Raw genomic sequence first — 27637 nt, 5'->3', positions numbered from 1 at the left:
AATCCTATCAGATAGGCCTACAACATATACTTTACTTGTACGTCGTGCCAGTTGAGATTTCTCATCTTCGAATCGATTTTTAACACTGTTGATATTCTGTTTAAGTCAGCCTACTGTTACTTACTTTATGTTCAAAGACACCCAGAGAAACAAGTTTTTTTTTAATGTAGCCTCTCGTTTGATCTTCTTTCATCATTATTTATTTCTTGTAGGATTTCTCATATAATACAAACAATTTATAGAACATTGATAAGACAAAATAAAGACTAACATTAAAATTGGTACCATATGGAGAGAACAGAAGTGCCAGACAACACTATTTTGTTATATGTTGTTACATGTACAGTACCTTTCATTTCTGTTTATTGAAGTTAGCTATATAGCAATATACACTGAATGTACAAAACATTAGAAATAGCTGCTTTTTCCATGACATACTGTAGACTGCACTGTTGGTTAATTAAGGGCTTGTAAGCATTTCACGGTAAGGTCTACACTTGTTGTATTCAGAGCATGTGGTGAAAGGTGAAAGCTATGATCAGTTATTGATGTCACTTAAGGAGACAGGTTAAAGAAGGATTTGTTGTGTGTGTGTGTGTGCCATTCAGGCGATGGGCAAGACAAAATATTTAAGTGCCTTTGAACAGGGTAAGATAGAAGGTGCCAGTTTGCATGTTTCAAGAACTGCAACGCTACTGGGTTTTTCACACTCAATAGTTTCCAGTGTGTATCAATAATGGTCCACCACCCAAAAGACATTCAGCCAACTTGACACAACTGTGGGAAGCATCGGAGTCAACATGGGCCAGTGTTCCTGTGGAAGGGCTTTCGACACTTTGTAGAGTCCATGCCCTGATGAACTGAGGCCGTTTGTGAGGGCGAAAGAGGGTGTAACTCAATATTAGGAATGTGTTGTTAATGTTTTGTAGACTCGGTGTACATGTGCAATCTATTAATCTGTTGTGTTTTCCTGATAACATAGGGAAACTGGTTAGGTCACAGTCAGGATAAACCCAGAGCCCTACCCATGTTTAACACAAAGATTTCTAAAATACCAACCTCAACCTTTCAGCAATTTTACTGTGCATTTTATTCTGCTATATGATTGATATTTTGATATGCTGCTATATGTTGTTTTCTGCAGTGCAAAGCTGTAGACAACAATAAATTAGACAACTGATTAACAAAAGGACTGGATGAGTATATTCTGTAGCACCATAGACTGGTCTATGACACCATGTCAATCTACCCTGGAATATCGATGTCGTCTCTGCGGTCATCAGTATCAGCTAAATAAAAAATATATTTCTTATGTCAAATACAGTGTCAAGTAAACATTACAGGGTGCTACTTAGTATGATACATCTTATACTATGTACAATGGAATGTCAAAAATGGGATTATTTAATACAATGTGAAATATATACATTCAAATGTAAAAACAACATTGAACATAACTGGTATTGGATGAGTCTGTGGAGTCCTGAGAAAGGCTGTTTTTCCTACCTCATTATCCTGACATACGTTACTCTCGTGTGGGAAAGTGAACACAATAGACTCCCCTGCTGGTCTAAAGAAGTCACTGTGATATTTCAGAAATGTCCCCTTTCAGGAAACCGTTGCTCATTGCAGTGCCGGAAGACAGGACTTGCACCAATGCTAGTGTAGCTACAGTGTAATGATGAAGTTATTTTGAGGGAAGAAATATATAGTATACAAATGTACATCATTTACATAATCCAGTGTCCATTTCAGCAACTGGGTATTGAACCCGGGTCTCCTGAACGTCACAAGACTGTTAGCCCAACGGAAGTCTGTAGGTCTCAGGCAACGTTAGTCATCACAGGAGGATGGTTCGCTGAACCATCCAGCAGCCATACTGTCCCTTGGCTCCAAAAAGAGTCTCATCCATTCATTTTAGTCTGGTCCACAGACTCCAGGCTTTTCACCTACACTTTCTAGTCTTCCCCTCTGTTACCAGCTGTCTACAAAATAGTCAGAAATAGAGTCAAGTATATATGTTTAAGGCTGGTCTTCCACTCTCAGGGCTGTGCCCCACTGAAGGTGGCTATGGGCAGGCAGAGGAGTGAGCAGAAGGTGGGGTGGAGAGGCTGGATCTGGGCGGACAGGCCCTGGCCTAACCTCCAGTCTGTAGAGCTGTCAGGCTTGTAGCATACAGACACCTCACACCTGGGAGAGGAGGAGGAAGGGAAAGAGACACTGTGGTCAGATAGTGTGTGTCTGTACGTGTGCATGTTTAACTTTACTTGTGGGGACTGTGTGGATGTGTTTAACTAAGAATAGTAAACCAACAAAAATGTGACCAACTGGGGACATTTTGTTGGACCCCAAAAGGTCAAATGCTATTTCTAGGGGGTTTAGGGTTAGGATTAGGTTAAGGGTTAGTTTTAAGATTTGGAGGTTTAGGGTACAGGTTAGGTTTAGGGGTTAGGGAAAATAGGATTTTGAATGGGACTGAATTGTGTGTCCCCACAAGGTTAGTTATACAAGACTGACTGTGTGTGTGTGTGTGCCTGTACCTGGTGACACCCTGGAAGATCTTCTTCTCATCCTGGTCCAGACACACAGCGAAGGTGGTGTTACCAGTCCCACTGACCTGCACCTTGTCCACCTTCACCTCAGTAACGCTCAGTTGCTGTCAAGTAGAAACTGACCATTAGAAGCATAACAAGTATATTTTGGGACTCCAAGGGTGGCTTTTCCACACACAGACTAAGCAGAGTCCTGGATCAAAAACACGATCAAAGGACAATCTCCAGTGAAAGCGTTTAGGACTAGGATTAATCTGTGTTTGTGAAACCAGCCCTAATGACATATAGAAAATAATTATTAGTGGCATTAATGCTGTATTTGTCTGAGCTACAGGATGCAGTGTGTCATATTAACGTAAGATCAAGTGAACAGGAAAAGGGTTGGACAACAACCACAACAACAAAAAAAGTCAAGTGAAAGTCGTGCTCTGTTAAGGTAGAAACTGAGACGTGTCTGTGAAAGTGTACATCGGGTTTCCTATCGGGTTGATCTAGAAAGAAGCTCATTCTCGGGATACGAGAGATGTTGCTCCACTTATGGAGTCCCTATAGAGCACTGTGGTTTACGTGAAGTTGTTGATGTATGCCGTCTAACCGCACCGACTCGATCTGACAACATCCTGCTCACCTGATTGTAGCCTTTCTTAGATTTGTTTGAGTTCTGCCTTTTCAGTACTTCTGTCATTGTCAACTGCAAGCACTCCATCTTTGAATCTGAAACCGTGGGGGAAGGTAGGGATCAAAACAGGATGTCTGCGTTGACGAAACAAACTTTCAAACCTACAACTGATTTGGCTGCTCCATAACATGCGTGAGTCCAAAAATGTCCAACTCATGAATGAACCCAGAACATTATATTACTGTAGTTCGTTGTATTGCTGTAGTTATATCACCTAGTTCCTCTGGATTCTTGCAGGCTTTGGTCAGGTTGATGGAGGTGCAAACTTTGTCTTTCTTCGTCCATTGACTTCTCCCACTGATGACCACCTGAGAGAGGAAAAAGAAGGAGAGAGAGAGAGCGATACATCAGAAATGCATCAGACAACGCTGATTCTTTATGCAGTTGACACGGTCAGTATGTTCCTAGTGGGATGAAGAGCTGCTGAACACCATCTTACCCTGTTGTAAACCACCTCTAACATCAGAGGGACTGCCTCCCGGTCGCCATCGATCCCAAACCTCTTGCTCGCTGCACCTACAAAACGGACAAACAGAGCTTCCCTATTAGGATACAGCCATAGAGCTGAAAATGGTGCTGAAGATGAATAATCAATCATTGATGATGGTGAATATGAAAAATGATGATTTATACATTTAGTGTAACTTCGTTTTTTAAGAAACAAAAAGCGGTGGAAGAGATTGTCATGTAACATGGAAGAAACGACATGGAACAACGAGACAAACTGAGTTTCTGAATCATAGATTGAAACAGCAGATGTTCCCTCAGCCATAATCCATCCAGACCTCGGACTCCCGGCTGAAGTCAAGACGCATATTTTCTGTTTGGAAAATCTTACCTGCCTATTGTTTATTATGGGCAGGTTGCTAAGAGACGGTGCTGAGGCAGATGTACGTACCCATAGCCTTGATGGCTCGTGTACCCGCGGTGTGGCCCAGCTCTAGGGAGTGAATGAAAACCTCTGTCCTCCTCTCGCCTCCAGCTAACATCATCTACAACCCCAAGGACATCAAACACTCAACACACACATTTATAACATGGAGGTTGAGTATAGGAGATGTGCAGTGTGTGTGTGTGTGAGAGTGAAAGAGAGAGCAGGACAGAGAAAAAGGACAGAAAAGAGAATCCAGGCCTCACCTCAGCTTGGTAGAGCTGCATCAGTGCAGGCCTGGCGGCATGGCGACAGTAGTACAACACCAGGTCAGCCAGGATGGGCAGACGATCCTCATAGGAACTATCATACAAATCGGACTCTATCTTAGAGGTTTGCTGCAAGACACAGGGAACACCATTGACTGAGTGTGAGACAACACATCCATTCTTCAATCATGTTCATCATTTGATATGTCACACAAAGTGTGGTCTTACCTGACACACCACACTGGCTGGTAGACTGAGCAGGCTCAAGGTGTTGCGTTCGTACCAGGGGTCCAGCATACCAATGAAACGGGCTATGTCGTTAGTGCTGTCTTCTGTGCCCAGATTGTTGAGCTCCTAAAAGAACAATACGTCAGTCTCTCTTCATTTTAGCTGCAGAGTAGTAATAGTATTGTATGGCCACAGGAACATTGCCTGACGACTCATGCTGAATTTAATGCCGCTGCTCTATCGCAGGGTTTACCAAACTTGGTCCTGAGGGAAACAGTCTCCTAAACAGCTATCAACCCATTATCTAGAATTGACGTTAAGCTTTAGAGATGATGTTTCTTATGGTGCACCAGAAACTGTAACATGGTTTGGGTCAACCTCATCAGGAAGTGAATTGAAGTTCAATTTATAAATTGAAAAAACAAATATTATATATCCAATTTCAATCATCTCCCCAATTGACTTGAATTGAAATAGAATTGACCCAAACTCTGACAGGGCCACTTCAAAACAGCCACTATACTATTAACCTAACTAATGACGTCACTGAAGCCCTTGACAAAAAACAGCACTGTGACTCACTTTTTATTGATCCCTCTAAGGCTTTTGATACATTTGATCATGCTATACTGAGACAGAGATTGTTGAGTGTAGGTCTTTCGGAGCATGCAGTTGCATGGTTTGCTAACTATCTGTCTGATAGTGCACTCAAGTTGATGGGCTCATGTCTGTTAAATTGTCTGTCTGTAATGGTGTGCCCCAGGGCTCTGTACTTGGTCCCCTCTTATTCACTATTTATATAAATAATTTAGACAAAATTGTGCAACTTCGCTTTTATGCTGATGATACTGTTACTTGTTGTGCCTCGTCTATCACAAAAGCTTTCCAGAACTTGCAAACTGTTTTTTATACTGTTCAACATACCTTGTGTCAACTGAAGCTTATCCTCAATACTGACAAAACTAAACAGAAGGAGGCTAGTATCAGCTATATTTATGCCTTTACTAGACTATGGGGATAGTTGATGTATGCTTCCGCTTAGTGTTTGAGATCAATCGACACCCTTTACCATGGCACTTTGAGATTTATTTTAAACTGCAAAACCCTTACGCACCACTGCACTTTATATTCCAGGGTTGACTGGCCTTCTCTAGTCACTCGTAGGCTCAGTCACTGGTATACATTTATTTACAAAGCCATTTTGGGTTTACTACCATTTTATTTGGGCATTTTTATTGTTCAGAAATGTGGTGGGTACTCTCTTCGTTCGCAGGACTTTATCCTGCTAACTGTTCCAAATTAACAGAATTTGGCAAAAGGGCTTTTATGTACTCTGCGCCATCGGCTTGGAACGCCTTACAAAATATTTTTATGCTGGAAGAACTTGTCCCGATTGGTGTTTTTAAATCACTGACGAAGGATTTTGAGGCCGATTCCCTGACCTGTCAATGTTTTTAATTTGCTGTTTTATGATTTTGTTGAATTCTATGGCCTTTACTAGATTACTTGTAGTTTTTCATGTTGTCTGTCTGTAATTGTGTAATGATTTGGTGCTGCCTATCTTGACCAGGACGCTCTTGAAAAAGAGATTTCAAATCTCAATGAGCCCTTCCTGGTGAAATAAAGGTGAAATAAAACAAATCTGATAGAGCCACTTAAAAAGAGCCACTACACTATAACAGTTGTACTCACTGTACTTCCTCTCCGTGGGCTAGCCGACTGGCCTCCGGGGCTAGGGCACCTCACAACACCATCCCTCTTCACGGGCACAAAGAAGAACTGCAGCCGGAAGGCTCTGCTGAGGCTCGGGCAAGCGTTCTCTCTCTGGCGTAGGTTACTATAGGCTCTCGCCACCTTGCCCGCCACGTGATCAGCCCCGAATACTACCACCCTCAGGGTAGTGGAATTACAGTTACCCTCCTCATCACTGCTCAGGATAGGCCTCCGGCGGAAGCACACGTGCTTGAGGGCCTGGGGGGTACAGGGGGTCTGGAACAAAGAGTCTGGGCTGACTAGGTGCACCTGCTGCGGGAGAGAGTTGGAGCGCTTTGAACGAACCGCGACCAAGTCCTTAGCATCTGGGCTGCCGAGGCTCTTGGCTCTGGTCAGGGACTGCGTCTTTGTCTTGAAGAAACGGGAGAAGTGCTGGCTCAGACGAGCCGAAGCTTTGGTTGACTTGCCGGATGATGGGCTCCGTTCCAAAGGGGAGGGGCTGGAGGTGGCGTCCTCGGTGTCTTCGTAGAAGTCGCTGTCGATGCCGGAAGTGACTGAGAGAACGGAGGGGGCGTAGGATCCGGAGGCCAAGGACAAGGTGGAGTACATGGAGTCTTTAGAGGCAGTGGAGAGTGAGGAGACGGTGGAGAAGGTAGAGGCTCGGTGGTCCACACTGCAGCAGTTGTACATAGACATGGCGGAGACAAACTCCTCCTCTCCTTCTTCCTTCTCTCCCTCTTCCTCCTCCAGGTCGAACTCTGCCCCTTCTTCCTCCTCCTCCTCCTCCTCCTCCTCATCTTCGCCGTCACCCTGACCACTGGAGGTCTGGAAGCCGGTTAGGTCATGCTCGTTCTCCAGGATGGTGTTGAGGATATCTGAAAATCACAAAGACACAGTCCATCAGTTGCATGTACTGTAAAGCACAGTATACAAATGAATTTATCACAATCCAAGTTGAAACCATCAAACAGAAAGGAAAGTCAACCTAGCTAGGAGAAACCTAGAGAGGAACCAGACTCAAGGGGATCCATGACAAGCCATTTCATGAGAGAGTGAAGACCAAAGTCCTTTACCAAAGTTGTCCTTGTCCCAGTGAAACATGTAGCACTTGGCTGTGGGCAGTGGTAGAGTTTGCAACATTCCTAAAAACAGAATAAATACAACATTTACACATACTGTATGGAAATTGTTCGCATTAGCTTCATTTTGACAAATCAATACACTGGTTAGGCTCCGCCCTCTCACCGTCAGACTTCCTGCCATTGGACGCTGGGACGCCTATCCTCTCCCTCAGCCCCTCCAGGCCCTGGGTCACATGATCACGGCCTTTCGCTGGGTCGTCCATGGCAGCGGCCGTCTCCAGGACGTCGGTTACCATGGAGAAGATCTCCGCCAGCTCCTCTAGACTCTTGACCTGTGGAGAGTCATGTTGTGTTACTGTACAGAAGATGGGTACTAACAAACTACTAAACATTGATTTTGACTATGATGGAAAACTAAAACAGATTACACAGCCATCAAGACTAACAAAATCTATATTTCTATCGGTATCTGTACAGCGTTCCAGTGGTATATTGCATCGTCCAGTACCTGCAGGGCTTTGTGGATGCTGGCCAGGGGGTACTTGGTGCCCAGGGTAGCCTGGTAGGCATGTTTGACCAGGTTGACGTATGTCTCTCTCTGAGACCGTTGGATACTACTCAGTTGGTCTGCTACAGACAGGAACTCAGGAGGCACCTCACTAGGGTTCATCAACAGAACCGTCCTATAGGGATGAGATGACATAGGGTTGACCTGGTGGAAAACACAGGGGTGATAGAGGTCTGCACTCTAAAAACGAGTCAATATTATTATTCCTCGTTACATGAATTGTAGAACAGGAAGATACAAATGCCTTTGTCTCTCGGCACACATAAAAAGACGTGTATATACAGTGGAAGTCGGAAGTTCACATACACCTCAGCCAAATACATTTAAACTCAGTTTTTCACAATTCCTGACATTTAATCCTAGTAAAAATTCCCTGTCTTAGGTCAGTTAGGATCACCACTTTATTTTAAGAATGTGAAATGTAATAATAAATTGTAGAGAGAATGATTTATTTCAGCTTTTATTTCTTTCATCACAATCCCAGTGGGTCAGAAGTTCACATACACTCAATTAGTATTTGGTAGCATTGCCTTTAAATTGTTTAATTTGGGTCAAACGTTTCAGGTAGCCTTCCACAAGCTTCCCACAATAAGTTGGGTGAATGTTGGCTCATTCCTCCTGACAAAGCTGGTATAACTGAGTCAGTAGGCCGCCTTGCTCGCACACACACGTTTTCAGTTCTGCCCACAACTTTTCTATAGGGTTGAGGTCAGGGCTTTGTGATGGCCACTCCAATACATTGACTTTGTTGTCCTTAAGCCATTTTGCCACAACTTTGGAAGTGTGCTTGGGGTCATTGTCCATTTGGAAGACCCATTTGTGACCAAGCTTTAACTTCCTGGCTGATGTCTTGAGATGTTGCTTCAATATATCCACATCATTTTCCTTCCTCATGCCATCTATTTTGTGAAGTGCACCAGTCCCTCCTGCAGAAAAGCACCCCCAAAACATGATGCTGCCACCCCCGTGCTTCAAGGTTGGGATGATGTTCTTCAGCTTGCAAGCTTTTCCTCCAAACATAACGATGGTCATTATGGCCAAACAGTTCTATTTTTGTTTCATCAAACCAGAGGACATTTCTCCAACAAGTACGATCTTTGTCCCCATGTGCAGTGTCAAACCGTAGTCTGGCATTTTTATTGCAGTTTTGGAGATGTGGCTTCCTCCTTGCTGAGCGGCCTTTCAGGTTATGTCGATATAGGACTCCTTTTACTGTGGATATAGATACTTTTGCACCCGTTTCCTCCAGCATCTTCACAAGGTCCTTTGCTGTTGATTGAGTTGCACTTTTCGCACCAAAGTACGTTCATCTCTAGGAAACAGAACACGTCTCCTTCCTGAGCGGTATGATGGCTGCTTGGTCCTATGGTGTGTATACTTGCGTACTATTGTTTGTACAGATAAACGTGGTACCTTCAGGCATTTGGAAATTGCTCCCAAGGAAGAACCAGACCTGTGGTGGTCTACAATTTTTTTTCTGAGGTCTTGGCTGATTTCTTTTGATTTTCCCATGATGTCAAGCAAAGAGGCACTGAGTTTGAAGGTAGGCCTTGAAATACATCCACAGGTACACCTCCAATTGACTCAAATTATGTCAATTAGCCTATCAGAAGCTTCTAAAGCCATGACATAATGTTCTGGAATTTACCAAGCTATTTAAAGGCACAGTCAACTTAGTGTATGTAAGCTTCTGACCCACTGGAAATGTGATACAGTGAATTATATGTGAAATAAACTGTTTGTAAACAATTGTTGGAAAAATGACTTAACCAACTTGCCAAAACTATAGTTTGTTAACAAGAAATTTGTGGAGTGGTTGAAACACTTAGGTTGGAGTCATCAAAACTAGTTTATGTAAACTTCCAACTTCAACTGTAAATACACATGCAGTTACACAGAAACAGAACAAGGGGAACGCTAACAGAAGAAAAACCAACACGAGAGTGAAAAGGAAGGAGTGATATATTGGGCAGGGAAGGGGTGGGGAGAACCAATATCTGAAGAGGAGTTCCAGACGCGTGGTTTACGTGTGCATGACAAGATTGCACAATCATTCATAATAATAAGTAGTAAAATATAGCCGTTAAACTGTTGACAACCTACATTGTTTTTGAGCGATGTTTTGAAGTGGCCAGGCCTTGCTCTTCTCTCACCAGTCTGTGATAGGAAATGCCTGTGAAGTGAACACACGCTGAATAAGTTGATTGTTCTTGACTAAAGTATTGTACTGCACACAATTATATATTTTCACCTCACAACATCACAAAATAGTGATCCCCATTCACACCACTGCAAGCTCATTCATTCATTCATTGGCCTGTACCTGACGTGACTTTCTCAGATTTCAGCGGTATTATTTTATCTTATCTGTCATTATCCTCTTCCAGGTAGTTGACAGGTTGTTATAGTTCTGCTTTTTTCCCCTTTTGTGAATTGAAATATCACACATCCGCTTTCAAAGAACAGGCTACCACAGAACTGTCAAGCACTTCTCCATTATCACTGGCACATGTTTGCGCAGACAGGTTTACCTAACTTGAACAATTTGAGGTGATCAGGTTCATACAATCGTATGAATGTTATATCTGCAGTGCCTTCAAGTATTCCTACCCCTTGACTTATTCCACATATAGCAGTGTTACAGCCAAATTCAAAATTGATCTGAATTGTAAAAAAATTTTTTATTTTAAAATATTTTAAAAAACTCACCCATGTTACACACAATACATCATAATGATAAAGTTATAACATATTGTTTTTACAAATGTATGGAAATTGAAATACAGACATATCTCATTTACATAAGTATTCACACCTCTGAGTCAATACTTGTAGAAGCACCTTTGGCAGCAATAACAGCTGTAAGTCTTTCTGGGTAAGTCTCTAAGAGCTTTCCACACCTGGATTATAAAACATTAGCCCATTATTATCAAATTGGTTGTTGATCATTGCTAGACAACCATTTTCAGAACTTGCCATAGATTTTCAAGTAGATTTAAGTCATAACTGTAACTCAGCCACATTCACTGTCTTCTTGGTAAACAACTCCAGTGTAGATTTGGCCTTGTGTTTTAGGTTATTGTCCTGCTGAAAGGTGAATTAATCTCCCAGTGACTGCTGGAAAGCAGACTGAAACATGTTTTCCTCGAGGAATTTGCCTGTTCTTAGCTCCATTCTGTTTTTGTTTTTATACTGAAAAACTCCCAAGTCCTTAACGATTACACGCATACACATAACATGATGCAGCCACCACTATGCTTGAAAATATGGAGACTGGTACTCAGTAATGTGCAGGGTTGGGTAGATTACTTTCTAAATGTAATCAGTTATAGTTACCTGTCCAAAATTGTAATCAGTAACGTATGTATTATCCAAACTCAGCAACGTCATTTGATTACATTCCATTACTTTTAGATTACTTTCCCCGTAAGAGACATTAGAAGACAAAAATGTATGTTACCAATTGAACAACATCTATTGCAGCATAAATCCATGTTAAAGTTTACATAGCTAGGCCTCCCGAGTGGCGCAGTAGTCTAGCTAGCTGTGCCACTAGAGATCCTGGTTCGAGTCCAGGCTCTGTCGCAGAGAAATATGGAAGTATAGATTAGCCAAATAGTTTTGGGGTCATGCTTAGCTCAAACTAAGGACTTATTAGCAAGCCCTAGTCTGTTGTTAATGATTTTGTAGTCATGGAGGACTCATTTATTCGAGTTGAAAAATAAAAATGTTGCGCTCATGGAATGGCATGCTTTGCCAAGAGTGTGCAAAGCTGTCAAGGTAAAGGGTGGCTACTTTGAAGAATCTAAAATATATTTTGTTTAACACTTTTTTGGTTACTACATGATTCCTTATGTGTTATTTCATAGTTTTGATGCCTTCAGTATTATTCTACAATGTAGAAAATAATAAAAATGAGTAGGGGTGTCCAAAGTTGTATATATAATTTACAAGTCCAAAAATGGATATAGCAACTACAGATTGCCCCTTCAAGTCTATCAAAAGGGTGCAAGTTTGAGCATGTGTCCATCAGGCCTATGGATTTATTTTTATCAGCATTAATTAGATTGCGCATTAAAAGCCCCACTTTTATTCCATAGGCTTGGATCTGCACTATGCAACTGCAAGAGCACATTTTTCACTGGCTGTCCACTGGTTTCAAAAACAATGATTGATAGGAAGTTTACATTTCTTGTATTCAACCATTATTGGGTTCAAATACACATTTAGACTTGTGAACAGTCATCCACAACAACCACAATCCGTATGGCGCAAATAGCTAAATGCCATGGCTTTAGAAGCCTCTGATAAAATTCACCCAACTTACTGTGGGAAGCTTGTGGAAGGCTACCCAAAACGTTTGACCCAAGTTAAACAATTTAAAGGCAATGCTACCAAATACTAATTGAGTGTATGTAAACTTCTGACCCACTGGGAATGTGATGAAAGAAATCAAATCTGAAATAAATCATTCTCTTCAATTATTCTGACATTTCACATTCTTAAAATAAAGTGGTGATCCTAACTGACCTAAAACAGTGCATTTTTACTCTGATTAAATGTCAGGAATGGTGAAAAACTGAGTTTAAATGTATTTAGCGAAGGTGTATGTAAACTTCTGACTTCAACTGTATGTAGATATCAATAATAAATGATATCCCCGTAGACTACACCACTGCTGTCATTCTTACCGCCAAGCGTTTATTCAAGTTGGATAATCTTTGGATGCCGACAGCAGTCGCACCATCGGAAGACATAGCTTGGACTGTAGCCTACAAAAGCCTATTCCTGCTCTTTTACCACGATCCATCAAACACATTTGGTGTGTCATCATAGTGGTCTCGGACTTCTGGTCAGACTCGCTCATGTGGAACAAACTTAAAATGTGCCCCTTTTTTCAATACCAATTTGTGTGTCAAATATTTTTTTCCGCAAACATCCTTTCTGAATTTAAAAGTAATCCTTGAAGTAACCATCTAGTTTTTCAAAAGTAATCTGTACTCTGATTACAATATTTTTGCTGGTAATGTAATGGTTTACAGTTATCGTTTTTTTTGTTTGTTGTAATCCCTTACATGTAACTACATGTAATTCGTTACTCCCCAACCCAGGTAATGTGTTGTATTGGATGTGCCCCAAACATAACAATTTATATTAATGACAAAAAGTGAATTGCTTTGCCACATTTTTTGTTGCAAACAGGATGCATGATTTTGAATATTTATATTCAGTACAGGCTTCATTTTTTTTAGTAGGTTGCGTAACAACAATGTTGTCCATGTAACTTATTCTGTGATTTGTTAAGCACATGTTTACTCCTAAACTTATTTAGGCTTTTTATAAATAAGGGGTTGAATACTTAATGACATTTCAGCTTTTCATTTTTTATTAATTAGTAACATTTCTAAGAACATAATCCCACTTTGACGTTATGTGGTATTGTGTGTTGGCCAGTGATAAAATAAATCTCCATTCAATCCATTTTAAATTCAGACGAACACAACAAAATGTGGAAAAAGTCAAGGGGTGTGAATACTTTCTGAAGGCCCTGTATTTGTGCGTTTCATCTTACTGTTTTATCTGTTTGTGTCACTAGGGGGCAGTCACTGATCATGGGTGACTGAGCCACAGTACATGACATGGGGTGTATTCATTACGGAAAAAATGTTTAACGTTTCAGAATCAAACGGAATTAACCAGAGTAAAACTGAACGAAACGGGGAGGGACACACCTGAATTTGTTCAACAGAAACTCTTGTTTGCGTTTTCTGTGTTTGGAGTAAACAGTTTATTGCAAAACGTTTTGCAACAGAATCGGCGTAATGGTTACACCCCTGACCAACTATGGCTCGGACCATTGAGAGAGAAGTCAACCTAAGCACTTGTTGCCTTGCAAAAAAAGGAAGGCTGTCTTACACATGTCTGTTTTTGACCTCGTATTAATTCACAGTCCACATCATGATCATCAATGAAGTAAATGAATAGTTCAAAAACCCCATAGAAGCATGGATAGTTAGAAAACCTAGAGTGGCCTACGTCTTTCCATGTTTACCTGGGGCCTTGAGCTCCTGGTGTAAGGTGGAGAGCAGTCCTTTACACACGCTACAGTAAGGCTCTGGCCAAGTCAGGAAACAGCCAAACACCTCACAGGCCTCCTCCAGCAGCTCCGTGGCAGGGGGACAGAAGGGGGTCTGCAACCAGAAAAACACCTAGTTACAGGTCACTAAGGTTGGGGTTCTTGTGTTTGGTTTATTGATTGATTGATTGATTGATTACCTGTAACAGAGTGGAGGAGAACATGATAGCGAGGGGAGCCACGAGCTCATACTGACACTGATCCTGGACCTGCACACACATACAGAGATCCAAAAGTTCATTCACATGTCAACACTTCACAGTTTCAGTTCTCAATTCCCACCACAAGGTGCCATACGGCTCCTAATCACATACTGTAGATCCCACCTACATTCTGTAGAGGCGTGGGGTCATCATGACATGTGACCATAAGAATCTAGGTCATAGCAGCATCATAGCAGTAGAGGAGTTATGATGGCCTCTGCCCTTTCAGTAATGACCTGTGACCCCTCACCTCTCGGGTCTTCCTGAGGACCTGCTGCAGGAGGATGAGGAAGTTCTCTGGGTCTCTCTTCACCAATTCCTCCAGACTCCAGCGGTTCATCGACTGGCCCGCCGAGCACATCAGGACTGAATCCCACACACACACACACACACACACACGTCACATCAGAGGCCACATTGTGCAACATGTTATGAATATAGAACATGCAGCTGTACTTCGAACAAATTAATAACGTCATTTCAACACCGTATGTGGCAACAAGGTACCTCCTGAAAATGTGATGTATAAAACCACAGTGTGTATGTAGGTGTATGATATCTGACACAGTTGGTGTTGCTACGCTCTGCTACACAAACCGATCCTACCCCCTCACACTACCTCATCATACTTCCAGGCACACTGCGGTCTATGTCACCAGGGTCTCTCTCTCTGTCTCTCTCTCTCTCTCACACACACACACACACACACACACACACAACTTCCGCCACAGCCATAGTGTCAACGTTGATACTTCCTCTAGCGCGTAATTACACTCCACTGACAGTTTTCAACAACAGACAGACTCACTAGGCCTACTGGGCTTCAGATATACCGGTCACCACGAACAGTTCTGGTGTTAAGAAGTTGAGAAAGAACAATTTACGGTCAGTGTGGTCTGACTGATGACGGAGGAAGATTTTCCAGCGGAGGTGTTAACATGTGGCTGGACACTTGAAATGTGAAATGTCTCAGGCTTTTTGATATTCTGTGACACCACGTAGAAAATGTCCCTACAGTTTGGAACAATACTATGACATGAACTACATGCAACGGTGACAATGAAAAGGCCTGCTGTCCATATCAACAACCATATAGTGCCTGTATGTCTCAAGTGAAATACACTGGGAATCAAATTCCCTGAGAATGAATACGAAGTCACCAGCGAAGAGATGAAATACACCCGCCCACGTCTGACCCTGCTCAGCCCAGATGAGGCTTACCGTTCCAGGGATGTGGCGCCGTGGGGCTGGGTCTGAGCCCATCCAGACATCGGTCCAGAGCATGCTGGATCCGGTCCTCAGTACACGACGTGTGCTGCATGTCTTCTCACGGCCTGCAGTAGAAGAGAGGGATAAGAAGATAAACATCACACCTCTCTCCAGTCATCCCTCCCTTTCCGTGAAAGCATATTAGACTGTCAACAGATCAAGGAAGTAAACACGGGTCCAGTTTTGCATCTTGGTATACATCGCAGGGGACATATGAAAATGCCCTCATGAGTTCCGTGGAAAAGCCACAGGACAGGAGGGAATTTCAGGGGGATGGAGAGATAAACAGTTATTCTATTTTCTCTTCCTGCCCTTCTTATAGTTTATAACATTTCTATGGCCCTTCATAGGCATCGCCCTCATCTGTGTTCCTGGGAATCATATAGAGACAATAGGACCTTGGGCTTCCTGATGTTAGGACGCACAACAGGGGTATGTTCAGTAGAAACCAAACGATTTGAACATGTTTTGAAACAGAGAACATGAACTGGTATATTTTAGAAAATCTCCTTTTTCGGCTTCAAAATGTTTCTGTTTCACGCCTGTTTCGACCCAGGTGTTAGGATCTATGGTTGGGCTTTGTTTCAGTCGTGTTGTAATTGTGTTGAATCTCCTGTTATGCATGACAGGATAATGGTGTTGATTTATAACAGGCAATTTCACTCTCAATCACAGGAGTTTCATGTTTCTGTAATCCAGTCTCTGCATCAACGTAATAAGATCCAATAACAGTCACATTAATAAAATGTACATTATCTCAAAACTACTGGAGGCGGATTCATTTTCTGTCTATTACCATAATAACTGGTAATCATTTGTTAATAATCATGTAATTGAACTAAAATGTCTAATCGTTTTTCACAACAATCTTCAAGTAACGTCGGTGACATGTGACTACCTCACCACTTGATAACGTACAGTGATAAGTACAGTAGCCTACTGTATGAACGTGTTGACCGCACATTGATCAACAGCCGGACATTTTTTTTTGGTCATGACACAATCTGCAGATGTCTCAAGAAAGGCCTGTGAAAATGACTGTCAAAGACATTGGAGTGTTGTTGACCCGCGACAGTAATGTAGGATCCTGGACATTCACAATAGATGCAGCTATAGTATTAGCCCGAGTGCCAATCTATTTGTGCCATCATGCCCAACTTCGTATCACTCATTGCCATACCTTTATCCTGATAACAATAACAGCAGGAGGAGTTGGCAAGAGCACGAACAGATCTGGGACCAGGCTAGGAGTGTATGAATTGACTGTACACATTCTAAGATTCCAATATAGAGACATATCCAACGGTACGGTCCTCGGCGGCAGCCGCACTACGTATTGTCCTTTCTTGCCCCACTGGGGAACTTCACCATGGGTTAGAGCCCAGGGTTGGGGTTTCCCGACGTGGACAGTGGAGCTTCCTTTGTTGAGTGAAAACAAAAGTTTTTTCCATAAGACAAGACACTTCAATCCCTCCCACCAACTACAAGTGTTTGTATCCAATAACAGGCTCAAAAACTCCCCATCGAGACAGAGAAATCCCCTATAACCCACATGTGAGTGATAATGTGTGCCAGATAGCACCGCTCTGCATATCTGTGCCTATGAATGACTCACACAAATGCACAAAAAAAAGGTCAGAGGTGTGATCGCCATGGTGATTAGGGGTAATATCTCACCAAATTACAGTGAACGAAAAACCACCAGACACCTGCTCTGAGTGGAATTATGCTGATTCTGACCAACCGATGCGCATTTGGGAGAGTTCCTCACTGACCTTACGGCGATACAGCGATACGAGTCTGTTTTTATGTTTCAGCTTTGAGTCAAAACAAGCACCACCTCATTTGAAGCCTTTCAAATCCAGGAGCAGGCTTCATTTGGGTCCTGGAAACTCAGCTTTTAAAGTAATGTTACAGGGGCCAGACCAAGCCAAGCTTTCTCAACTGGGTCATGCAGCTGCTGTTGAGAGGCAATGATATAAATGCTCACGGTGAGAAGTCTCCCTATTTGTAGGTCTTGTGGGGGACTTTTCACAGTAATGACCACAGGACAGGAAACTGGCATTGTGTACAGATGAGCCTGGGGGGGGCACACACACACACACACACACACCTTAATTAGGGAGAACGGGGCTCGTGGTAATGGCTGGAGCGGAATCAGTGGCATGGTATCAAATACACCAAACACATGGTTTCCATGTCATTCCATTCACTCCGTTCTGGCCGTTAATATGATCTATCCTTCCCTCAGCAGCCTCCTGTGACACACACACACACACACACACACACACACACACACACACACACACACACACACACACACACAAACATAGCTGGGCCAGAGATCACAAGTCAGACGGATGGGGGGAAAAAAAAATTGAGGGTTACCCCCCCGGCTCCAGAAGCTAACCGGCGGGGCGCCCCCACCATTTAAGGCCCCTAAGGAACCATGAGAGGAAGAGCATGTGACCAAAGGCCAGGGGGGGGGGGGTCAGAATAATTCAATCATGATTTTCCAGCACCACTACCGCTAACAACAATATGGTGAACCCTGACAATAACAATAGAAGTTACATAAACACTTTCCATACAGCCTAGTTCTCAGCCCCCCGTCGCCCACGCTAAAAGGTGTATTGTATCCCCAGACGTGTTATAGCCTGGTCCGAGATCTGTTTGGGCTGTCTTGCCATTGTTTGAGTTGACAGTGACCATAGGAGTTGGCAGGACAACACAAACAGGTCTGGGACCAGGCAAGACGTGTTACGAGCGGCACGGTCAGCAGGTGTAGGAAAGTTACTGTTTGATACTAACCGGTAAATGACCCACCCGGTCATTGTGGAACTATACTGTGTTGGACACCGGCCAGGTGGAATGGGAAGGAACTAATAAGTCATATAGGTTCTGATGGCTGTATCCAGTCTAGGGTCAGATGTTGACTCTGGGTATAATAAAGCAACTCTTATGATCTCATTTACACAGTAGGACATTCAAGAGTGAGTCATCCACTGCCATATAATGGCTGACTGTCGATGATTAACTTATTTAAATGCTTATGTAGTGGTGTGAATGCATTAAGTATGGATTAGGAATGTGTAGTGGAGTAAAACAAAACAAACGTGTTAAACATTTTCTAAACATCAGTGACAGTTGGATGTGTTCCACACTGTCGATGTAACAATAAGCAAAGATTAAAAACGGGCTGTTCTATACAACATTCTATTCAGGTATTGAATCATTCTGTTTACATGGCAACTACTGAAATGATATGAAACTGTGGGCTTTCATAAGAGGATGTATGAACGTCCTCAAACGTCAACAAGGTCACTTCCACATTTTCTGCTGTTGCAACAGAGGTTAATAAGGAAAGCTGACTAAAAATCACATGTCTGTCTCTAGGTGCCATGTCCCCGGTCTCTCCTTTGTCCTTCACGTCACATATCATTTGAGTACGCTACACTCTTAGGGAAAAAAAAGAAAAAAGAAAGTTGAACCCCAAAAATGGTTTGTTGACTGTCCCCATGGGAGAGCACTTTGAAGAACCTTTTTTGGTTCCTGGTAGAACCCTTTTGGGTTCCATCTAGAACCCTTTCCACAGAGGGTTCTACATAGGTTCTACCTGGATCCAAAAAGGGTTCAACCTGGATCCAAAAATAGTTATCCTATGGGGACAGCCGGAGAACTCTTCGGGAACCCTTTTTTTCCTAAAAGTGTAGCGTCTGCAGGTTTTCCACTAATCTCTGATCTCAACCCAAGGTACTAGCATGACACAGCCGACCTCATCCAATTAGGTTCAGTTAGATCAACACAAACATTTGGGTCCCCGTATAAACCAAAATACTTTGAGTGCCACGATCAAGCCAACAAGTGAGTCATATTGAGCCTGACCGAACACAACCTTACTATTTAGTCTTATTGTCACAGATTTATAGGTCAAGCCTGAATGTGACTCAACCCTGGTGGAGCACCCTTGCACACAGCTGCGGCATGATGAAGGCCCTCAAGTAACCTCAAGTCAACAGTAACAAGATCTTCAGCTTGCCGGGTTGCCAGATCTGTGTATGCTTTAGCCAACTCTCCAATACAATGAACAACAGAAGAGTCAGCACAAGCAGATCTGGCAACCAGAGTAGCTTCCCACTATGCCTGTACCCCCCACAGAGATCATATTAAATGACTATGTGAGTCTATGGTACCCTTCCCTCAAAAACAGTGTTACGGCCATGACAACGAGCAACAGATCTGGCAACCAGGTTAGCCCTTCTCTTCTCTGCCTCTATAACGCACTACCCTGAGACACAGTGTGAGACTCTTCCTTCTTCCCAAGTCTTTCCTTTCCAGCCTGATCACATTTCCAACAGCTTCCAAACAGGAAGATAGCTTCCCAGCCCTGGAAGGGAAGCAGGTGCCTGTCCATTGTTGTGGTGTGATCAGCCTCTCAGATAGACTCCCACAGACCAGGGAGGTGGTGGTGGTGGGGGGGGGGGGTTGTCTCATTGTACTTTAATTGATAGTCCCATATCCCCATCCAATCTTCCTCTGTTGGGTTTAAAACACTAAGAGACCCCCTCCCTGTATCACCTTACCCTCCTTTCTCTCTCTCTCTCCACTGGACAACTGCATGAGAACCAGCCTCTTATGGTTTTAGGAAATAACAAAAGTTGAACAATAATACGATAATGCTCCGCTGTAAAATGCTTCCTCTTTTGTTCAATGCAACTACCGGCCAGCGGGTGTCTTTTGCACGTACAGGCCCAACCAGGTACAGTGGGATGCAGTGGCAGGGTATCGATGATGGTAAAGTTCATTAGACTCTATGGTGGAAGTATTGTAGCGGCCGCATCTGCAGTTACTGAACACTTTCAAATCGGACCCCCCCCAAAAAAAAAAAAATCCCCCGCATTATAGTCCTTAGTGTACACCCTACACATATTTTATGATCAGATTCAGGACACATTTAGACAGGAGACAATAGATCCACAAGGTGGATGGGAGTTAGAACAACAGTGTCATTATACACGGACTTTGATCCTCACGTCCCCAGTAAAAATACATTTTTAGAGGGAGTGGACAATTATGCAAATATGGTCTGAATTGCATGATGTTGTTGTTGTTGCACTGGATGTTATGGACTACGAGCCAGGCCTGATATAAGACACGGCTACCAAACATCCACACTGTTTTATGTATATCCACATTCATAGCTAGACTGTCAGTTAGAATATCTTGAGCACATGATATGTAAATAAGGAAAATCAGTAAGGTGTATAATATTTGACTGCTCTTAACCCAAGCATTTGTGTATAATGTGCAATGTAGATATAGTATATGCAATGTGGAAGACCTGGGGGCGTGTTCAGGTGACATTTGGATAGAAATATGTTCAACAAAATATGTAGAACCAAACATGCCTCTCCGACATGTGGAATAAGGAATCATGTCAGCTCTATTCACTACATTTCTATCTGCCGCGTTCCACGTTTGCCTCCTGAGCGTACCCCTGGGTGAGTGAGGTGTATATCATGTGGGAAACTTCTGTGAAAACATAGATTCTGTAGATAAGACTGGTAAAGTGGTAAACAGGAAGATAGGTTGTGCAGACCGTACTGCATGGCGTTTTGATGTGAGTGCTAACCAAACGATCTTGTCTGCTAAAAATGGGTGTTGCAGCTTTCACTAGTGCTTGGAGATATAGGGAGGTAGGTGACTTCCAATCATACGCTGAAGAGCGGCAGGTAGCCTAACGGTTAAGAGCTTTGAGCCAGTAACCTTAAGGTTTATGGTTCGAATCCCCGAGCTGACACAGTGAAAAAAAAATCTGTCGATGTGCCCTTGAGCATGGTACTTAACCATAGTTGCTCTGGGTAATAATGTTTGAGAAATGACTTTGGTTAATAGTTTGCTAGGGTTACAAATATTCTCAGTGCTCTCAATAGACTGAAACCTAAAACAGAAACACACTTACACATCAAGAGCAGGTTGTTAGAAAGTGCATTTGGAGATTTGAAATAAAGTATTCTGTTTCATTCTGCCTTAAACCAGTGGATCCACACTGATGATTGGGATATGGATTAAATAGTTCCTTACTAGAATGATTTGATAAACTGCAACACCCAACTGCAGAGGCCATTTCCCAATCTTTGACTAATCTTTGAGCAAAACACCAAGCAGAAATATGCATGACTGTGACAGACTTCCACTTACCCATCTACAGTGCCCTCGGAAAGTATTCAGACTGTTACAGCCTTCATCTAAAATGGATTAAATGCCATTTCCCAATCTTTGACTAATCTTTGAGCAAAACACCGAGCAGAAATATGCATGACTGTGACAGACTTCCACTTACCCATCTACAGTGCCCTCGGAAAGTATTCAGACTGTTACAGCCTTCATCTAAAATGGATTAAATGCCATTTCCCAATCTTTGACTAATCTTTGAGCAAAACACCGAGCAGAAATATGCATGACTGTGACAGACTTCCACTTACCCATCTACAGTGCCCTCGGAAAGTATTCAGACTGTTACAGCCTTCATCTAAAATGGATTAAATGCCATTTTTTCCCCTCATCAATCTACACACAATACCACATAATGACAAGAGCAAAAACAGTTTTGACATTTTTGCAACTGTATTAAAAATACTTTATTGACATAAGTATTCAGACCCTTTGGCATGAGGCAGGAGAATTTAACTCCGGTGCATCCTGTTTCCATTGATCGTCCTTGAGATGTTCCTACAACTTGGAGTCCACCTGTGGTAAATTCAATTGATTGGACATGATTTGGAAAGACACACACCTGTTTATATAAAAGGTTCCACAATTGAAGATGCAAGTCAGAGCAAAAACCAAGCCATGAGGTCGAAGGAAACAGGATTGTGTCGAGACACAGATCTGGGGAAGGGTACAAAAAAAGTCTGCAGCATTGAAGGTCCCAAAGAACACAATGGCCTCCATCATTCTCAAATGGAAGAAGTTTGGAACCATCAAGACTCTTCCTAGAGCTGGCCGCCCAGCCAAACTCAGCAATCGGGGGAGGAGGGCCTTGGTCAGAGAGGTGACCAAAAACCTGACACTCTGACCGAGTTCCAGTGTTCCTCTGTGGAGATGAGAGAACTTTTCAAAAGGACAACTTTCTCTGCAGCACTCCACCAATCAGGCCTTTATGTTAGAGTGGCCAGACAGAAGCCACTCCTCAGTAAAAGGCACATGACAGCCCGCTTGGAGTTTGCCAAAAGGCACCTAAAGGACTCTCAGACCTTGAGAAACAAGGTTCTCTGGTCTGATGAAACCAAGATTGAACTCTTTGGCCTGAATGCCAAGTGTCACGTCTGGAGGAATCCTGGCACCATCTCTACGGCGAAGCATGGTGGTGGCAGCAAGTGGGGATGTTTTTCAGCGGCAGAGACTGGGACATTAGTCAGGATCGAGGAAAGATGAGTGGAGCAAAGTACAGAGAGATCTGTGATAAAAACCAGCTTCAGAGCACTCAGGACCTCAGACTGGGGCAAAGGTTCACCTTCTAACAGGACAACAACCCTAAGCACACAGCCAAGACAATGCAGGAGTGGCTTTGGGACAAGTCTCAATGTCCTTGAGTGGCCCAGCCAGAGCCCGGACTTGAACCAGATCCAACATCTCTGGAGAGACCTGAAAATAGCTGTGCACCAACTCTCCCCATCCAACCTGACAGAGCTTGAGAGGATCTGCAGAGAAGAAGGGGAGAAACTCCCCAAATACAGGTATGCCAAGCGTGTAGTGTCATACCCAAGAAGACTCAAGGCTGTTACTGCTGCCAAAGGTGCTTCAACAAAGTACTGAGTAAAGGTTCTGAATACTTTCATATTTTTTATTTTTCATACATTTGCACAAAAATCTATAAACCTGGTTTTGCTTTGTCATTATGGCGTGTTGGTGTGGAGATTGATGAGGGGGGAAAAAACTAATCAACTTTAGAATTAGCCTGTAAAGTAACAAAATGTGGAAAACGTCAAGGGGTCTGAATACTTTGCGAATGCACTCTAAAACCTTTAGATTACTGTAAGTGGTGCATCAAATCAACACAGTTATACTGTAGGTGACAGGTGGGGTATTAGAGTATTATAACTGTGGTCCTCTGTGGCTTGGTTGGTAGATCACGGCGTTTGCAATGCCAGGATTGAAGGTTCGATTCCCGTGAACACTCGTTTGAAGAATGTATGCATGCTAGACTAAGTCGATTTGGATAAAAGCATCTGCTTAATGATATACAGTGGGGAGAACAAGTATTTGATAACCTGCAGGTTTTCCTACTTACAAAGCAAGTAGAGGTTTGTAATTTTTATCATAGGTACACTTCAACTGTGAGAGACGGAATCTAAAACAAAAATCCAGAAAATCACATTGTATGATTTTTAAGTAATTACTTTGCATTTTATTGCATGACATAAGTATTTGATCACCTACCAACCAGTAAGAATTCCAGCTCTCACAGACCTGTTAGTTTTTCTTTAAGAAACCCTCCTGTTCTCCACTCATTACCTGTATTAACTGCACCGGTTTGAACTCGTTACCTGTATAAAAGACATCTGTCCACACACTCAATCAAACAGACTCCAACCTCTCCACAATGGCCAAGACCAGAGAGCTGTGTACGGAAGGACATCAGGGATCAAATTGTAGACCTGCACAAGGCTGGGATGGGCTACAGGACAATAGGCAAGCAGCTTGGTGAGAAGGCAACAACTGTTGGTGCAATTATTAGAAAATGGAAGAAGTTCAAGATGACAGTCAATCACCCTCGGTCTGGGGCTCTATGCAAGATTTCACCTCGTGGGGCATCAATGATCATGAGGAAGGTGAGGGATCAGCCCAGAACTACACGGCAGGACCTAGTCAATGAAGAGAGCTGGGACCACAGTCTCAAAGAAAACCATTAGTAACACACTACGCCGTCATGGATTAAAATCCTGCAGTGCACGCAAGGTCCCCCTGCTCAAGCCAGCACATGTCCAGGCCCATCTGAAGTTTGCCAATGACCATCTGGATGATCCAGAGGAGGAATGGGAGAAGGTCATGTGGTCTGATTAGACCAAAAAGCTCTATTTTTGTCTCAACTCCACTCGCCGTGTTTGGAGGAAGAAGAAGGATGAGTACAACCGCAAGAACACCATCCCAACCGTGAAGCATGGGGAGGTGGAAACATCATTCTTTGGGGATGCTTTTCTACAAAGGGGACAGGACGACTGCACCGTATTGAGGGGAGGATGGATGGGGCCATGTATCGTATGATCTCTGTAATTGCAAACAAAGGTTTCTGTACCAAATATTAAGTTCTGCTTTTCTGATGTATCAAATAATTATGTCATGCAATAAAATGCAAATTATACTTAAAAATCATACAATGTGATTTTCTGGATTGTTTTTTTAGATTCCGTCTCTCAGTTGAAGTGTACCTATGACAAAATTACAGACCTCTGCATGCTTTGTAAGTAGGAAAACCTGCAAAATCGGCAGTGTATCAAATACGTGTTCTCCCCACTGTATATATAAAAATCGTTTGCATGCATACTGTATCCATGCAACCAACACATGCTTATTCATCAACTTCCTCATTGTGTATTAGAATAATGACAGTACAATCACAGGGTGTCTAAAAATAAGCCACCAAAATGCTGCTTGGTGGGGGGGTCTGCAAGTTTACTTCCTTGTGTGTCAATGACATTATTTTGACAGCCCCTTAGCCTTTCCCATCACTTTAACATAATCTACCACAAACTCATAAACAGTTTAATAAACCCAGTTGGGTTTATCGGTGTTGTTTCTGATAGTCAGTCACATTTTAATTGATCCATTTGTGGAATTTGCAAGTAAAATAGCTATCAGTTTAATGGATAATGACCTCAACTAACCAGAATACCCCATCACCAGAACTTTATTAACTATCACTATCACCAGAAATGTTAACTATCCTTATTACGATTTATTTATTTTGTTTAACTAGGCAAGTCAGTTAAGAACAAATTCTTATTTACAATGACGGCCTACCCCGGCCAAACTCTAACCTGGATGACGCTGGGCTAATTGTGCGCCGCCCTATCACGGCCGGTACAGTCTGGAATCGAACCAGGGTCTGTAGTGATGCCTCTAGCACTGAGATGCAGTGCCTTAGACCGCTGCGCCACTCGGCAGCCCCATAATACCCTTTTCTTACACCCCTGGACCAACCGCCAGCCACAAACTCGGAAACACAAGCATTGAGGAAATGATATGACACTTGGGCATTGGTTAGGTTTATTCGATTGGCGAGTCTACTCCCAGGATTAGTGCAAACACAAAATGTTCCCTTCTCAGATGTATGGAACCAGTATTTTCTCCATTTGCAGTTGTGGTCACAATGGCAACTAGAGATTTGCAATAATAAGGCATAATCCACAGATGAAGACAACTGACAATACTAACTCATATCCAAGGTCAAATGTCTTAATTTGAATATAATTTAATTTTGAATGTCTGAGTCTAGAGTCAGACGCTTCAGTACTTTACAAATTGTCCAGACATTGCACTTCTGAAACTTTTCTATTGCCTATTATTCTGGATTTAGGCTCCAGTAATTTAGATGCCGCGTGTGAGTTCGGACCTCTTGGCAGTTGCTGGACCTGGGTTCGAGTCCCAGTCGGGGCTACCACGTCCACCAAATTCCCCCTTAACCCTCAACCTTCTGGCCCGAAGCCCAGCGCACCATCGACTATGCCACAAAAGCATGCATTGTGAAAAGACAATAGCCTTGCAGGCTTACAACCACAGACAACGCACCAGATCCCCTTTAGGAGACAGACCACTAGTCCTCCACACGGCTTACCTGCTGTTATCATCCAGTAACATCCATAGCCTTTCGGCGTTAGTTTGTGCGAAAGCCCCTCAGGTCCAATGACACCAATCCCACTGCCATTCATTCACAAGAGAGAAGAGGGGGAGCGCAGATGAGCCACTAGTGCTGTGTAGGGCTCCAGAGAAACAACAGCTGTAGACTACCACCAGTCACAGTAGCCACAATAGTAGTAGTAGTAGTGGAGATATAGTCCCTGTACACGCAGAGGGCTTGTGTCAAACAGGAAGTGAATGAGAGAGGTGCATGTAAGCACAATGAGGAAGGCAGAGTGTGGGTGTCTGTTGGCCTCCCTAAAGGAAGTCATTTGTCTCGTTTGTTTGTTTGCCTGCTATTTTCATGACTAAAAATGTGTTACATTGTTTTGAATGTTGGGCTTTGATCTTTCAATTTCTAGTTTTGACTGGCTCGGTCATTGATTTAATAGGATTGACCATCTGTATTACTAATCCCAATAGCATTTTGCCCCGTCTTTGCAAAGGTAGGTTTCACATATCTCTACCCGATACGTTTGAGAGAAAACACACCTGAGAGTTTGTCCAAGTTCAAGTTGATTCACATGACAACTGAACTCTGAATTGTGTGATGAATAATAAAAGGATACGAATAGAAGAAAAAAAAACTCCTTTTAGTTTTACACTGACTTTCTAAAAGGTTAATATCTACATAACAACGAGCCTATTTTGAAATGAAAAAATGGATCTGGGCTCATTGGAACAGCCACTGTTCCAGGTCCAATTCAGCAGTTCTGTCATTTTCTCTGCCAACTGTTTTCTTCTCACTCAGGGCAGCACTATTGGTCTCCCTACTTCCCCTGATGTCACTTTGACTGTGATTTGCATTTCATGTGTTACGGTAAATCCCTCCCCCCTCCCCTCTCTCCCCCTCTCTGAGAGGGAACAGGACGCAATGCATTAGCTAAAAACAATGGCAGTAAATAAACAGTAACTTCATGAGGTTCACAATGAAGGGGAATGTGAGTAGTTCCTGTATTACTCTGGGCTTGGGATGGATTACTTTATTCCTATCACTTTTTTTTTATATAGGCCCTACTCTGGAAGTCTGAAGTCTGATTACTATAATAGCTCTAGAAAGGTCAAAGGTGAAAATTATATCATTTAAACTGACTTTAAAATGTGCATTTGAGTTATTGGGAGAAGAGGCTCAGTCTAATAATAAAGATGGTTCTCCACTTGCAGTTCA

At 42.8% G+C, this 27637-nt stretch overlaps 1 protein-coding gene across 1 annotated transcript; it reads right to left on the bottom strand.

Moving 5' to 3' along the window:
• Window positions 1-182: 182 nt before the first annotated feature.
• LOC109865807 (phosphoinositide 3-kinase regulatory subunit 5-like) lies at window positions 183-26668 on the bottom strand. The gene is made up of 18 exons (XM_020454252.2): window positions 26408-26668; window positions 15523-15635; window positions 14552-14667; window positions 14239-14307; window positions 14015-14153; window positions 10066-10135; window positions 7903-8077; window positions 7558-7726; window positions 7386-7454; window positions 6292-7187; window positions 4600-4725; window positions 4369-4500; window positions 4130-4223; window positions 3671-3747; window positions 3446-3539; window positions 3181-3266; window positions 2541-2656; window positions 183-2190 (listed from the first exon to the last, which is right to left on the bottom strand). Exons 2-18 carry the CDS (start codon window positions 15620-15622, stop codon window positions 2043-2045), a joined length of 2676 nt encoding a protein of 891 aa, XP_020309841.1. The 5' UTR covers window positions 15623-15635; window positions 26408-26668; the 3' UTR covers window positions 183-2042.
• Between the last annotated feature and the right edge of the window lie 969 nt (window positions 26669-27637).

This window comes from Oncorhynchus kisutch, linkage group LG20 (assembly GCF_002021735.2).
Source record: "Oncorhynchus kisutch isolate 150728-3 linkage group LG20, Okis_V2, whole genome shotgun sequence".
Classification (NCBI taxonomy): domain Eukaryota; kingdom Metazoa; phylum Chordata; class Actinopteri; order Salmoniformes; family Salmonidae; genus Oncorhynchus; species Oncorhynchus kisutch.
Note: the sequence above shows the minus strand (reverse complement) of the source record. Positions and strands in the feature narration are given on the sequence as shown.